General features: G+C 37.9%; 1 protein-coding gene across 1 annotated transcript in view; it reads right to left on the reverse strand.

Moving 5' to 3' along the window:
• Positions 1 to 664: 664 nt before the first annotated feature.
• Positions 665 to 16986, reverse strand: part of LOC129769068 (band 7 protein AGAP004871) — a 300970-nt gene continuing 284648 nt past the window's right edge. Inside the window, exons 4-8 of the mRNA XM_055771083.1 lie at positions 10184 to 10293; positions 4077 to 4149; positions 3914 to 3996; positions 3578 to 3837; positions 665 to 3509 (exon numbers count right to left, since the gene is read on the reverse strand). Coding sequence (XP_055627058.1) covers positions 3215 to 3509; positions 3578 to 3837; positions 3914 to 3996; positions 4077 to 4149; positions 10184 to 10293 — 821 coding nt within the window. The 3' untranslated portion in view covers positions 665 to 3214. The remainder of the gene's footprint in view (positions 3510 to 3577; positions 3838 to 3913; positions 3997 to 4076; positions 4150 to 10183; positions 10294 to 16986) is intronic.

Consider the following 16986-nt stretch of genomic DNA (forward strand, 5'->3'; position numbering starts at 1 on the left):
TTAACTGATTTTTAATTGAACTATAGCCCAGATAGCGAACGCCCAGTTAATAAGCAGCCCAGATCGCGAACAAGTGCTGTACATGCACACAACGGAAAAATGAGAGATGTTGAGGTTTTTTGAATGCACACTAAAAAAAGTTATGTTAAGTTAACCAAAGTTAAGTTGACCAAATTTTAATTGTTCCACCCTCTATATTTCTGAACCTCTTAGCTACATATGTTCAGTTTGTATGAAATGATCGTAAGAAATAATGGTCGCATAGAGAATAGATTATAGATGGACGGAAACATACTTTTTTTTGTTTAAGCAAGAATTCGCCTATGTACAGCAGTTGTTGTTTTTGGTTGTTTTTAAGTTTTTTTTTTCAAATTTACTATACTTTAGTAAATTTTGCAGTAATTATTTTTGACCGCATGCAATTTTCTGGTTTGATATGTTCACAAAACGTCTGCCAAATTTTATACTTATACTTTCAACCGTGTTTTCCCCTAGTTTTGAGTAGATTATACAAACAATTCATTGCAAATTGTGTCGGGTGTAGATGGTTCCAGACACACAATCAGAGGAGTCACACATACATTTACTAGATACCTACCTTGTCTTTTGTCTACAAAGATGGTACATTTCTCTATCGTACAGCAAAAGAATAGATTATACAAAATTATATTTCCCTTCTTTATTTTGATTCGTCACATGAGTCGTTTGTTCGTATTTTACAACACTTCATAACTATCTGCTTCCATCAGAAAAGGAAATATAATATAATACTTCTATTTTAGTTTCGTATTAGAAAATCTGACAACAATCATAGTTAAACTTTTTTGATTTCATTTCGAAGGGATTTTTTATTTATTTTTTAACAACGAAACATCTGCAGTAGAGGACAAAATAAATCAAAATATATCTATTTAGTATACTTGAAATTCGTTCACACTATCCCCCAAGTAGGTTCATGTGTCCCGGGGTAGTATATGCAACAATTCTTCCTTAAATTCCACGTGATTTTTCTAGTTTTCTACTTGTTTTACGACACCATCGGTGCGGTGCGACGAAAACACTATCGTGTAAAAAAACTTGACCTCTCGAAAAAAAATGCTTTGGCAGCACAACTAATTCCGAAAGTCTTATATTTTTGTCGTTCTTCTTCTATGGTGTTGTGTGATAATGAATGGTGCGATGTGATGTATCTTTTTTGTTCTTCTTTCTTTGCAGTTCACAAGAGCAATATGTTTATTTCCTTTAAAGATGAAAAGTTTGAAAATATGTTCGGTTTGATAATGCTATCCGTGTTGGCTTTTATTTATCTCTATCGGTTGATAAAAACTTTAGAAATACATTGATAGAGTTTGCGAATGTAAAATGCTTTTGTTTCCTTGCTAGAGATGTAGATTTTTTTTGTTTGTTAATATGCTTTCAACATTGATAATAAATGACCCCTGCATGACGGTGCTTCACCACTATTAGTATGCTTCTTTGGTTCGCTTCATCATAATACGGCAATACATGACAACACCAAGTTTAAATTCTTACATAATGTGAAAAAGGAATCAAACCTTTTGTAATAGTTTTCTTAATGCTTCATTTTTGGTTGTATGTGTTTGATCTCTAATCTATTGTTCCGGTTGTTTTATGTTATTTCCAATTTGTTTTATTTGTTTATATTTAAAGATGCTCTATATGTAGACTCCCTTTAAATGCGAATTTCGCTTATCATTAAAGCTTATATCACCATCAACGAGTTTTTCTTTTGATTTATTGGTCATCATCTGCAACGCCTTCCCTTGAATTTGATTACATCGTTTGGTTTGGACTAGCTAACGTTGCCTACGAAATATATCCGTAAAAGAGAGCTTTCCGTTCCCAATAATGACCAACTCTAGAAGAAAAAAACCTAAACCTAAATGTGTAAATTCATCTTCTAAATGCGATACTCAAAACTGAGATTCAAGCGTGTTTCTTTTATTGGCATTAAATTAGTAATATTATCCACAAAAAAATCTCGCTAAATTCACAACAACTCATTGTCTGCTGGTTTACAAAAATGATTGTTTTAGTTTGCTAAGTACCCGCTCGTTCAGAAATGAAACAATAATAAAGTTACCGTCCCCTTTTTTTTTCGGATGGACCCTCTACTCAATTATTCCAATTAAATACAAGATGAAATAATATTAACCAAGGGAGGGGGGGAGGTACAGAAAAACAAAAACATCACCACGCGAACAAGGGTCGAAACTCGCAAATTTGTGGAGTTTCCGCTGTTTGCATACTAATTACGAGGAGCTCGATTCCGTTCAGGACATCGTGCACGGAATTAGTGGCGGGGGAAAGGCGGAGAAAATGGAAACCCAAACGCGTTTCAGCCACCGAGAAAAAGTAAGTATGGATGATGACGAAGACGAAAACGACGAAGTGAGGTTCGTTATCTCCGCAGGATGAAGCTGCGAGGAGTGCGGACAGAAGGTAAATTGATGATTAATTATTAATTCCAATTTTCTACCCCGGAGGGTGTTTGGGATGGGTTTGCTTTGTTCGATTTTACACTTTTTTGCTCGATGGATTTGACACATTTTCGCAGACTACTTGCCCACGGAAAATAAATAAGATGTATAACTAAAATTAGGCTAATGTATGGGTTGGAATTAGACAATGCCTGAAAATTTCTGATACCATGTAAACATTTTGCATGCTATTCGTATGTTCTGGAATTTCCCCTTAAATTAAGTCTCTGAAGTCGGTAATGAAAATAATTTTAAAAGTAATATATTTGATGAATAACAACTTTTCAAATATAATGAAGCTACACAATCCACGAAGAATATAATCGCCTCAAATTGTACAGGACAACAATTTACTATGACATGGGAAAAGCAGATTGAACTTAATTAAATCCAATCAATGTGTGCTGTATTTGACGATGACAATAATGATTCGAAATTTGAACTGGAAAAAAGTTATTCGCCCTACGTTATTTGTTTTTCTCTCCGGCTCGAAAGATAAAAAGAATGATACACATCTGTCCCAGAAGGATGTATTTGATCGTTCGCTACACACGTAAATGTTTGTAAAAATGGTAGTCTCACAGCTATCGACTATTCTTTCAATAGGAAAAGTTTCACAGAAAATTAAACGAATTGATGAAAGTACATTTTTCATCACTAGAAGGATATCTGCGCACTTGATTATTTTTTGTTGCCGCCAAACCCCCCTAACCTTATGAGTGTGAGGCAGCGAACGCGTCCTTGGACTTCATGAAGTAGGTGAGAATGTCGATTGGCAGCGGGAACACGATGGTGGAGTTCTTCTCCGCCGAGATGGTGTTCAGCGTCTGGAGGTAACGCAGCTGCAGCGCCGCCGGTGAGTCACCAATCACCTCCGAAGCCTCACGCAGGGCCCGTGAGGCCTTCTGTTCGCCCTCGGCCGCGATCACCTTGGCGCGGGCCTCTCGGGCGGCCTCCGCCTCGGCAGCCATCGCGCGTTGCAACTGGACGGGGAGACGGACATCCTTGCTGTGTGGCGGTAAAATTTAAACATATGACAAGAGTTAGCCCTTAATTATGGCAAAACCATGACTCACATTTCCACACGTTCCACCTTGATACCCCAGGCCTCGGTCGCTTCATCGAGCGAGATCTGCATGCTGCCGGAGATTGTCATTCGCTCGCTGAGGATTTCGTGCAGGTGCCGGGTACCCATCGTATTCCGAAGTGTGGTCTGAGCCAGCAAACGGGTCGAGTGATGGGCATTCTCGACATTGGCAATCGAGACCGTTGCGTTCGAGACACGATAGTACACAACGGCATCCACCGACACCGTGACGCTGTCCTTCGTTAGGACCTGTGAGTTAGGAAAAGAGCATACAGAAAAAGAATTGAGATTTCCTATTCACGATGCTGATCACAATGAAACTCACCTCCTGGGGAGGAACGTCGTACGTACGGGTACGCAAGTCAACACGTGCATAGGCATCGATGCATGGCAGGATGAAAAAAATACCTGTACGAAAATATAAAAGAATGCGTTTTAGGATCCATCAGTGGAAATCGGATTTTGCCATGAATAGTTTATATACTCACCTGGTCCTTTGGCTCCGCCTTGCATGAGACGACCGAGGCGAAATATAACGGCACGTTCGTATTCTTGTACCACCTGTGTTATAACAAATGATGAAAGTAATGGGAAAAGGGAACGAGTTTAACAGGATGGTATAGGGTATAAAATGAAAATCTTACGACTTATATCTGAACCAATGCTTGATAAACCACAGAGATGGGTGCATCAACGGTGGCGACCTAAACAAAAGATGGAAGCCACCTTAACTCATTATGTCCTAGCGTATAGAATTTCATACTCCTTTTTGAAAAGCTATTATGGCGGGTTTACATTAGGGAGATCTATAGCTATAGATGGATTTATTCAAGTGAAAATAAGTGCAAACGGGTGAGAATAAATATGATACACTTATTCGAGGTATATATAACTTGAATAAATTCAGCATATGTAAACGCTTGTGAATTTCTCACTGGTGAGAAATCACTAAAGTTGGATACAGTTCTACTTCAGGTGAATAAATTCACCGAAAATATGAATATATTCATTATAGAAGTTCTCGCTAGTGTAAACGGTTGATGCGATTTCAATAAATCTCATCATATTTCTTCACATGAATATATCACTAGTCTAAACCCACCTTTAGCTTCTGTATTTTAATATTTAAACATTGATGAATCATTATAAGACAAATAACACCCGAAACGTTGTGTGTAAGATCAGTATGAAAGTAAGAAATACCGTAATATCCCGTGAATATGAAGCTGAAATTTGTGCATCTTGTGATATTTCTAATTGATGGATGCAAGTTTATAACAGTTAGCATCCATCAATTAGAAATATTTCAATGCATCAATCACGATAAAAAAAATCATCGATGATTTTCTTGAGAACAAACTATTGAATAATTCGAAAATATCATGTATAATCAAAACTATATTCCCATATTCGGATTAGTCTAATTTGTGCAACGAGTAACTTATTGAAAATAGTTGGCTCGACAATCAAATGCAGAGAACACTGCTACTTGTGAATGGATACAGGGGAGGGAGGAAGTATTGCATTCTAAGCTCCGCCCGATGGCAGTTTATTCACACGATCAGAGCGTAAAAGCGGAGCATTTGCATTCATATAAATAAAAATGGGAGGCCAAATGAGTTGGCAAACCCGAGGAAGTACCATCAACAGACCGTGTTTGGACATAGAACTACGTCTTTGATTTCTATATAGGAGGTCACTCTACGAAAAATGTAACGATTAATTAAGAGTTTTCAAACGCATATTACGCAAATTGGCTATTGCGATATATGTTCTGTTGTATACCATTAGATATACCATTAGGAAATTTATCCAGCAACTTTTTTGCTTAAAACATGTACAATGAATATAGGAAAATAGTAATCAATTTGATGATTAGAATAGGTAAGTTAAGTTGAATCTAAACTCATTCTGAATGAATGGAAAAATGAATATTTGGGGGACTTCGAAAACGAGAGCGTTACGTTGGAGGTACAAGGTTTTATGCATCCGATATTGGATACGAAAATATCCTACTGATGGGGAAGAATAATCTTCAGAAGCTTTCCTGCTAATTGCAGTTGATTGAAAAATCACAAAACCAAATGTATTTGGTCGCAGTGTTATATGGTTAGAAAACATTAAAATAAACTCTTTCGCTTGCCTGTTATTTTCAATGCCAAGGGGAACTGGCAGATAATTTTGCAGCAGCGATATCTTTCCGGATTCTTCTCGTAGTCCACCAGCAGTGGTTAATGCTAACTCGATAATCACCTGTTAATTGCACTTGATTTAAAAATCACAAAACCAATTGTATTTGGTCGCAGTATTATATGGATAGAAAACGTTAAAATAAACTCTCTCGCTTGAATGTAATTTACAATTCCAAGGAGAGCTGGCACTTCTTTCCGGATTCTTCTCGATAACCGGCAAACTTAAAGAGTTGCGCGCGTGTATGTGTGTGCGTGTGTGTGGCGGTTGCTCCGATGTCTCAAGTGAAACCAATTTTCGATGCTGGTCTTCTCTCGGTTGTCTTCTCTTGTCTTTGTGATGGATCGGCTTTTCTGCGATCCGTCAGTCCCAAACAAACTGAATGCGTTTCAGGTTAGGTCGGGCCAGGTAATGAATCACTTGATCTCTCACCATCCAGCTCGTCCAGCTCGTTCAACTCGATCAGTAACGATGTTGTCTTGTCGATGTCCTCACGGAAAATGAATGCGAATATCGCTTAAGTATGTTTTTCGTGCGTGACTGAATCGGAAGGTATGGTTTACGATGGCAATTTGGAAGGCAAACTAGAGGCGAATGAACTCTTTGAGTTTGAAACTTTCGGCGACTGAGCAATAATTGATTGAAAACTATATGATTTTCGCGATGCGAAACATTTTCCATTGCGCGCGCAAACTGTATTCGATACGAAAATATTCTACTGATGGGGGAGAATAATCTTCAGAAGCTTTCCTGCTAATTAATTGCACTTGATTGAAAAATCACAAAACCAAATGTATTTGATCGCAACAGTACTATGTGAATAGAAAGCATTAAAATAAACTCTTCCGCTTGAATGTAATTTTCAATTCCAAAGGAACTGGCAGATTATTTTACAGTAACGATGACATCTTTCGGATTCTTTTCGATTCTTCTCGAAGTCCACTACCAGTGATTGCAGTGATTGCAGTGATGCTAACTTGATAACCACCTGTTAATTTTACTTTATTGAAAAATCACAAAACCAAATGTATTTGGTCGCAGCGTTATATGTTAGAGAATATTAAAAAAAAACTCTTTCGCATGAATGTATTTTTCAATTCCCAGGAGAACTGGCAGATTATTTTTCAGCAACGATAATATCTTTCCGGAATCTTCTCGATGCTGGATGGCATTTAAACGAAAGAAGTTCCGCACGTATATGTGTGTATGTGTAGCGGCTGCTTCGATATCTCAAATGGAACCGTTGTTCGGTGCTGATACTCTCTCGGCCGTCTTCTCTTCTTCTGATGGATCGGCTTTTCCGCGCTCCCAATCAAACTATATGCGTTTCAAGTCAGGTCGGGTAATGAATCTCTTGATCCCTCGCCGTCCAGCTCGTCCAGCACGTTCAGCTCGTTCAATAACGATGTTGTCTTGTCGATGCCCTCACGAAAAATGAATGCGTTTCACCACCAGAATATCGCTTAAGTATGCTTTTTGTGCGTGATAGAATCGAGAGAAGGTATGGTTTACGATGGCAATTTGGAAGGCAAACTAGAGGGGAATGAACTCTCTGAGTTTGAAACTTTCGGCGACTGAGCAATAAATGATCGAAAATTATATAGTTTTCGCGATGCGAAACATTTTCCGTTGCGCGCATACAATATTGGATACGAAAATATCCTACTGATGGGGAAGAATAATCTTCAGAAGCTTTCCTGCTAATTACACTTGATTGAAAAATTACAAAATCAAATGTATTTGGTCGCTGTGTTGCATGGTTAGAAAACATTAAAATAAACTCTTTCGCATGAATGTATTTTTCAATTCCCATGGAACGGACAGATTAGTTTTCAGCAACGATTAGATTTTTCTAGATTTTCCTCGATACTCGAAGCCCACCAGTGGTTAACGCTAACTCGATAACCACCTGTCAATAGCACTTAATTGAAAAATATTTGGTCGCTGTGTTATATGGTTAGAAAAATTAAAATAAACTCTTTCGCATGAATGTAGTTTTCAATTCCCAGGGAACTGGCAGATTATTTTTCAGCATCGATTAGATTTTTCCAGATTTTCCTCGATACTAACGATGGTTAATGCTAACTCGATAACCACCTGTTAATAGCACTCGATTGAAAAATATTTGGTCGCAGTGTTATATGGTTAGAAAACATTAAAATAAACTCTTTCACATGAATTCACAGCAGCGATTAGATCTTTCTGGAATTTTTCTCAATGCTGAATGGCATCCAAACGAAGAGTTCCGCGCGTGTATGTGTGTGTGGTGGCTGCTCCGATCTCTCCCCGGGGAACCGTTTGTGGCATCACTCTCCTGGATTCCCTTCTAACCTAAGGTGCACAAACAGGTTCTTGGTGACATCGTTCATCCGCGCTTTCATGATAAATGAAGAGCTTCACCACAACAGCGACAACATGCTCCAATCGCTGTTCAATTAAAACTGAGTGAATTTCCGAGCGGCGCTCGCTTATATACCGATTGGTGATTTCAATAGCCTGTTTTGAAAGCAATTTTAAGACTATTGAATCAAGTTTTTGGATCAAAAAGTAACAAGTATATAACGCGTAGACATTTTATCTTCCGAATGAAGTGTTTGTCATACAATTTCGTTCTGTTGTTTAAGATCTATTAACGCTCAAAATCTCGGTCTCCGGCGTAACGCTTTCGTTTTCGAAACTTTGATTTTACACCCCGGTATAGAAATGAAAAACGTAGTCCTACGTCAAAAATTATAGATTTCCGAACAATAAAAAAAACTCAATTTAAATGCAATTGCTACAAACAATCACAGTTCTACGTCAAGCTCCCGTTCGTGCCCCTAGGCTCAGACCCGTCTACTTTTTGTTTACGATTTTTCTACTCCGTCAACTGTGTTTTTCGTGTTTTAAATTGTTGATAGCGGTTTATCTGTATGTCCAGTGAATGGATGCTTTCATCACTAGTGTAAGCAAGCAGTGGAAGCGATTCGTATTGACAAAATTGTGTTTCTACTAGTGCTAAGTAATTGTTCCTGTCCTCGTCATTCATATATTCACGTTGGAGAGCCTTAACCCTTATCCTCGTTGGCCGGGGCATTTTGATTGAATGTAATACTTTTTAGTTTACTATTTTTGACAGCGTAGGCAGTCGTAGCAGTGTTTCGAGCTCTGCAATACAATTTGCTTAACCAATGTTAAAGTTGCTAAAACTTACATTATAGACACATTAAACGTAAAAATAATAATTGTATCGATCAATTATTTTATTTTATCAACACAATTTTGTTCTATTGATTTTCATGACATGAAACGCTATTACTCAGGAATAACATTTTATTGAGTGTTTTTTATAGCTGTTTCGATGATGTTGTCTGGCATCAGTGTCGAAAAAAATAACGATGCTTTCACCAATACAAACAAAACCATTGTGGAAAATTGAGAAATGAAAATTTAACTCGAGTTTTCCGACGTTTTTCACTATACAGTGCGACGGCAGATGAAAATTTAATATCTTGTGAGTAATCGATTAGAGTTTGGTTGATATTACTTGATGGGAAGTGTGCGAAAACGATCATTTTTTTCAAACTGTTTCGGGCGAGGGGTGAGGGAGGGAGATGAAAGAAATGAGCGCCATTGCGATAATCATGTTTGTGAAAAATAATATTTATACGACGCTAGCTTCATTTAGGGCAATAAATCCGAATTAGAAGATAAAAATGCTTTGGAACGAATACACAAGTGCCTCTAAAGATTAGCTTCACAATGTAGTTGATATACCAACTACAGTGTTTATATATTTGCCGGAGCCCTGCCACTAAATTGGCGCCAACTCAAATTAAAACATAAAATTCGTTCCCCAGTAGACTTCGTGCTCATAAATAGACAGCATAGTTTATATACTGTATTTTTCTGCCGCTGCTGCTGGTGGTAGCTTTGGGTGCTGCTCTACTTTGAGGGTAAAATTACTTTGCAGCTCATATACATACTAATTCATAGCCAAGCTGGGGCCCTCCTCGCTCCGTTCGAGCTTCGTGTAGTGAGTTTTTCCGAGCTTCCATCCAGCAATAGCTTTCGGCGGCACGATGGACCGTGATGAGCATCACCAAAAATTCATTCGAGCAAATTCTAATGAATTTTACGGCGTTTTTTGTCCGTATAGTTTCTCCCGGAAAAAGCCAGCATTTTTGGGCGAGCGAAAGTGGTAGTTATCTTCAGTCTATTTAAATCGTCGCTTCATTAGACTCGCAAATGGACAGTGAAAGGGGTGTGATGTTCAACCCTTTCGCTTTTCACGCGCCCCTTGTGGGAATTGCCGAGGACGACGAGAATAGTAACAAAGTTGTCCATTCTGCCCCGAAACTTGGCCATTCCCGTTTGCTCTTTTCGCTTTTGATGGTGATGAAATTAATTGAATTTTTGAACTTACCTTGAAGCAGACTAGGAGACTGAAGGGCATCGTCAGCACTACCAACACCCAGGACAGAAAGATGAGGATTCGGCCGCACGTAGAGGCTTCCCCGTTCGAGTGATCCTCGGCTGCAAATGGAGGTGAGAGGGGAAATTCTTAAGTTATTACAAAGAGTTAAAACTATAAACAAGCTTCAAGTGGGAAATTTGCTATTGCACTTGCAAGTTCGTGAAGCTCAGGGAATGATACTAAACTTGGCAATAAATAATGTTGGTTGAATATGGTCCGAGGCGTTGTCGTGTTTGGTAGAAGTACTGGCTAATTTATGTTGGAAATAATATATTCCGATGCGTGCGTATCTAGATGATTCAGCTACTTGTTGTTTTGATTATTATTTGTTTGTTTTGTTGGTATAACAGTTCGGCTGAAAGTTCATAAGGTTGACGTCTAGTCGTTGCAAAAATCCACTTGATTATCACAAAGTACCATCTTTCAATGGATATGGGTAAAAATTTGACAGCAATCGGTCGATTGGCTCGTGAGTTACAGCATTGAGAGTGAAGCAACTTTTGTCATTGTGAAAGAAATGGGAAAATCACAAATCAATGAAAACGGTGGCAAAATTGCATGAATTGGGCTTCGATTTGCTCCCGCATCCACCGTATTCTCCAGATCTGGCCCAGCGACTATTTTCTGTTCGCAGACCTTAAGAGAATGCTCGCTGGCAAGAAATTTGAGACCGATGATGAAGTGATTACCGAAACTGAGGCCTATTTTGGGAAAAACCGAAAGAGTACCATAAAAATGGTATCGAAAAGTTGCAAGATCGCTATAGTCGCTGTATCGTCCTTGAAGGCGATTATGTTGAATAAAAAAAATGAATTTTGCAAAAAAAAAGTAGTTTTACTGTGTTACCTTATAAACTTTTCAGCCGAACTGTTATCAGTCGTTCATTTGCAAACTTGTTTACGTTGATTATTTTGAATCACTAACGATTAATTCAAAGCTGTGCAGTTCACAATTGCACAGATTACATGAAGCGATTAAGAAAAATTAATCAGAACAGATCAACGGAAAAGGTGTTGTCTTCCATTATGACAACGCGTCCTGCACACACAAATGAAGCCCCAAAAATTGGTTTTTAATGTCGAAAATCACTAGAAGCCATTTTCGTCTACAAACCACAGAAGTGTTCTTCCCGGGTAGAATTATAAAATTATCCGAAAAATTGCGAAAGTTCATTGATAATAATGGCCAATACATTATTGATTCCGATAAGTAAAAATTTCATTCAAAAGTTGAACAAAAAAATCACGGATATATTGAAAGAGACCCCATGTTGCAAATTGTATCCACTATTCACGCCTTTCCAAAAAGATTCTCCGGTGCAGGGTTTCCGGATTCGTACCCTTTTCTACAAACTGCTGTAACCAGGCCCGAAATCTTCGAAGATTGAATATCGAAAATGAATAACGACTCTCCTCTCAGTCGCTTCGCTTCAACTGACTTCAATCCACATTTCTACTTCCCCCTGACACGAATCTCTTTGCCTGCGTACACAATCTTATTACGTCCATATAAAGCGAAACGAAAACTTCATTTCTGATGCAAATAAGTAGTTAAGGTAAATGATTTTGGTCCAGTAGAAAATATGATCATGGTTTGCCCACTTTTTTTAATGCTCTAATTTAGCGCTTCTGTGTCAAATAATGTATTCGAATGTTCAAAACATAGAAATAAAATTGTCTTTTTCATGATTTACAGTAGTTTCATAGTATATTTTTACGGAGTCACATGTTTTAAAAGATTATAAAATACACCTTCTATTTGTGTCAAAGTGCCCCTCATTCGAGCTAACTTTTAATCGATCACCAGATGATTATTTGGCACGTATTCAGACCTTTTCTAGATAATAACACTTACAAATAAACAACATGCTTGCACACCATTTGTATCAGATTTACATAGCTAAACTATGCATTTTGATGAACTCGATTCTGATCATGAGTTGTCCAATTCAATAATGTTATTTTGTCCACATGATTTCTATGAAGCGCTGGAGTTTGTTTATTGTGTTCTTCGTGCATATCAGAAATAAAGTTTCTCTGTGTTGAGTGTGTTGAGGGTAACACTTTTAAAATACCCAAGAAAAGGCAATATTCTGAAGAAAGCCAAAATTATGAATGGATTAATATGATGACAGTAAACTCAAGCAATGATAAATGCAACATCTGATTGAGAATTTGAATGTTTTCATTCAAAAATTGTGATTTCTAAAACCGGACAAACCATGATCATTTTTTTGACAAACCATGATCAAAGCTGGTCAATCCATGATCATAATTCCTTTTTAAGGAAAATCGTTAAAAAACATAAAATTTTGAATAATTTATACTACACCTTATGGTAGTATTAGCAACTAGAGACTTGGGGCTTTTCAACAAACCCAAACTCGTATCGATTGTGTGTGATTTTCATGAAGAAAAATAGATTTGCATTTACTAGTTGCGTAAAAACATCCCAAATCGGACGAACCAAGATCTTCACCCTAAACCATTAATGGACGGCTTATTGTCTAGTATGAGTAAATAGCGTGCAAAATAGCGCTCACACACACTGCACGCTATTTTATACGTGTGAGTAATTTTCGTGTACGAGACAAAAAAATCTAGCTCATCTGTAGTGTATGTCGAACCACGTTGAACGCAAACATCGATACATGCATACGTGATACATGAGAGAGAGAAAAGAATTCAAAAAACTCCAATATGCAAGGGAGTCCATTTGACGGGGAAATATGGAATGAGTTAGTCGAGTCGTAGAGGGAGATAGCGAATAAACGCTCGACTTAGCAATCGCCGGTGTAATGTTTGGCTGAATTCTAACCCGTATTGAATTGACTTAATGTCTACCTACCTACGGTGAGGGGCAAAATTAAGTGTCCAAATTATTTGTTTTCAATTTCTTTCATTTTTCTGGTTGAAATTCAATGAAACACATCGTAATCATTTTAAAAATATTATTTGTTATGTTCTTTTCAAGTTTTGTTAATGGTGCGCTGGTAAAAAAGAAAAATTTTCTGATAGAAAAAAAAGTTAATATTCCAAAAAAAAAGGCAAAATAAAGTGTCCAGATTAGTACAGTTTCAAATAAATCAAACTGAAGGCAAACAAGTACGATTTAATAATGGGTATGGCCTCCTTTAGCCTTCAACACCTCCTGCAAGCGCTTCGGCATACTTTCAACAAGGTTTTGCAAGTACTGTGGGTCAAGTTCTTCCCACGCGCGCTCAAGGGCATCAAAATAAGTATTTTTATTTGTCACACCAGTTTTATAAATCCGAGCATCGAGGATGGCCCACAGATTTTCGATGGGGTTCAGATCAGGACTTTGTGGGGACCATTCAAGGGGTTTGATGCGGCAGGAACGGAAAAATGATTTCGTCAGCTTGGCTGTATGCTTCGGATCGTTATCCTGCTGGAATACGAAGCGCTCTTGGTACCCGTCTTGATGAGGGATACCACGAGGTTTTCCCGCAGGATATTGCAATATGACTCAGCTGTGATGGTTCCGTCAATTTTTACCAAACTGCCCTCCCCACCCCAAGAAAATCACCCCCACACCATCACGTTACCTCCTCCGTGCTTGACTGTTCCTTGGATATGGCGGTCTTGAAGCTCCTCACCCGACTTGCGCCACACACGATCCCGCTTCTTCCGGTTGAACAGCTCGAATTTGGATTCGTCGGTCCACAACACTGTTTTCCAGTATTCGAGCGGTTTATCGGCGTGTTCCTTGGCGAACTTGAGCCGCTTAGCCTTATTCACCTGGCTGATGAAAAGCCTTCTCACTGCGATCTTGCTATGGTACTCCTTCGCTTGGATGCGGCGACGGACAGTACGACGCGATACCGAAAGTTGGAGCTCTTCCTGTATCTGCCGGATCGTAATTTTTGGGTTTTTCTTCCCCTCACGAATGATTTTCTTGTCCGTTCTGGCATTTGTCTTGGGCTTCCGTCCTCTTCCCGAGCGATCCACCACCGATCCGAACGTTTTCATCTTCCTCATGATTTTTGATACCGCTGTCTTGCTGATTTCGTAGTGCCTGGCCACTTCCCGGTGCGTTTGGCCGTTATTGACATCACGAACAACCAGTTTCCGGATGGACAACGGAATGGAACCGGAAATCTATGCGTTCTCCATATTTTACAACTTATTCGAATGTAGACACCTGTTTGCTCCAGAGCCAAACCAGTTGTTTATGGAACGTCAAAACACACAAAACAAACAAATTCGAGGGGTCTCACGATGGAAACTTATCGAAATTATATCGATTTTCGAGTTGGACACTTTATTTTGCCCCTGTTTTTTTTTGGAATATTAACTGTTTTTTTTTCTATCAGAAAAACTTTAATTTTTTACCAGCGTAACATTAACAAAACTTGAAAAGAACATAATAAATAATATTTTAAAAATGATTACGATGTGTTTTCGTTCAATTTTAACCAGAAAAATGAAACAAATGGAAAAAAAATAATTTGGACACTTAATTTTGACCCTCACTGCAAATCTTATGTTTCGATACCAGTGTTGCCCCATGATTATTCGGATTCCTACATATTAATAACTTGTGTTAACTCCCGATATTGCAATAGTAAAAATTGTTTTTCGAAACAAATTTTTGAGCGAATGAAAATGTCAAGCTGTATATCCAAATATCCAGGAATATTATCCACAATATCCAAAAATTTAACGTCTTCATTGATCAATTTACGCAAGAAATCTATGCATTGCAAACAGAGCCGTTGATATAGATCACCTTAGAAAAGGAGAGACACAATTTTTCGGAAACGAATGGATCGTATGATTTAATGCAATGCAGTCCATCACCACTAATTAATGAACTTTTCTTTGCCCGCCAATTACCAACAAATCATGTCCGGGCGTGAGACCGAATAGAGTGGAAAAAATATTCGCTAAACCCCTAAAAACTCAATATGCCATATTTGTTTCCATTTGCTTGATTAATTCTCGAGTTATGCGCCCCACCCCTTTAGAGAGGGAGGAGGAGTGTTTAACCACCATAAAAACATTTATTGTCCCCTAAAACCTCTACATGCCAAATTTTTAATTGATTAGTTCTCGAGTTCTACAGAAATTTGTTTTTAATTTGTATGACAAGACCGATAACTTCAACAAATATGATATTTTTTATATACCGCACAAAAAAGGAATGACCCAAAAAAAAAAATCGCAAAATAACCGTTTTGTTTGTATACTTGACACGGACAGTGGGAGTAAAATGGACAGGTGGACAGGTTTGTATAGTTACATTTTGAATTTCTGATTTCTGTTAATGAGAACATCTTCTACATGTTTTTTTAATAATATTTAAACAACACTGTGGCAATGAATACTGATCAAAATCAAACATGATTCCGCGTGTGGATATAATTTTAGTGGCTTTATATTAAGCACAAGCTGACCCGGCAAACTTCGTCCCGCCCAAAATTTATTTTTCGTAATCACATTCACGTTTTCTTACTAAGCGCACGTTCATGGGTCCAATCGCAGAACTGTTCATTGATTGATCTTCTAATATACCCTTTAAAATTACCTTTCACTAATAAATTCCTGGTACTTCTACCAAAACTCGTCATTATAATATCAGATTATTTTCAGACACAATTCTCGTTCAAGATTTTTCAACCACCTACAAATAACATGCTCTCCGTTACATGGCATAAATGTTTGATACAGAAAATATGATAGAATGAAGACAGCCCTAAATCGGACATTTTCTTTCTCGAGTTTTGCTCTTATCAACACATTCGGCGATCCATTTTTATTTATATAGATATAAAAAAATCTAGGAGTGCGTTTTATCGCAATGAAATCCATTTCGACTTTCTAACAAAGATCAATTTCGTTTGCGCAAGCATCAAATGGACTAACAACGATTGTCACTATATAATTGTAGAACATATGCGAATTGTATTTTCCGAATTTTTCCATTTTCCCCTTTACTTTCCGAGTTTTCCGAAAAATTTCAATTGACATGTTTGGAATATGTTTGGATGAAATATGTATATTATTTTTACGGGACCCTCTCTCCATTCCAAAGGAGGGAGGAGTGTCGTACCACCATAGAAACATTTTGCGTACCCAAAAACCCTCACAACCCAAATTTGGCTCGATTTGCTTGAATAGTTCTCGAATTATGCAGAAATTTTTCATTTGTATGATAGCCTCTCTTTAGAGAGAGGGGAGGAGTATCGAACCACCATAAAAACTTTTATCGATCCCCCAAAACTCTATATGTCAAGTTTGATTCCATTTGATTGATTAGTTCTTGAGTTATTCAAACCCCCTCCCTTTTTTGAGAGGGGGAGGAGTGTCAAACCACCATAGAAACATTTATTGCACCCCTAAAACATCCACCTGCCAAATTTGGCTCCATTTGTTAAATTGATTCTCGAGCTACGCAGAAATTTGTGTTTCATTTGTATGGCAGCCCGCTCTCAGTGAAGGGGGAGGAGTGTCTAACCACCATAGAAACATTTATTGCACCCTAAAACCTTCATCTGCAAAATTTGGTTTCATTAGCTTGAATAATTCTCGAGTAATGCAGAAATTCGTGTTTCATTTATATGGTAGACCCCCACTAAGAGATCGCGGAGGAGTATCTAACCACCATAGAATCATTCATTGCACCCTAAAATGTCCACATGCCAAATTTGTCTCCATTTGCTCGATTAATTCTCGAGTGATGCAGAAATTTGAATTTCATTTGTTAAGTTAAGAGTTAAGAGTACCTACAGC

The sequence above is a fragment of the Toxorhynchites rutilus genome, chromosome 2 (assembly GCF_029784135.1).
Source record: "Toxorhynchites rutilus septentrionalis strain SRP chromosome 2, ASM2978413v1, whole genome shotgun sequence".
Taxonomy (NCBI): domain Eukaryota; kingdom Metazoa; phylum Arthropoda; class Insecta; order Diptera; family Culicidae; genus Toxorhynchites; species Toxorhynchites rutilus.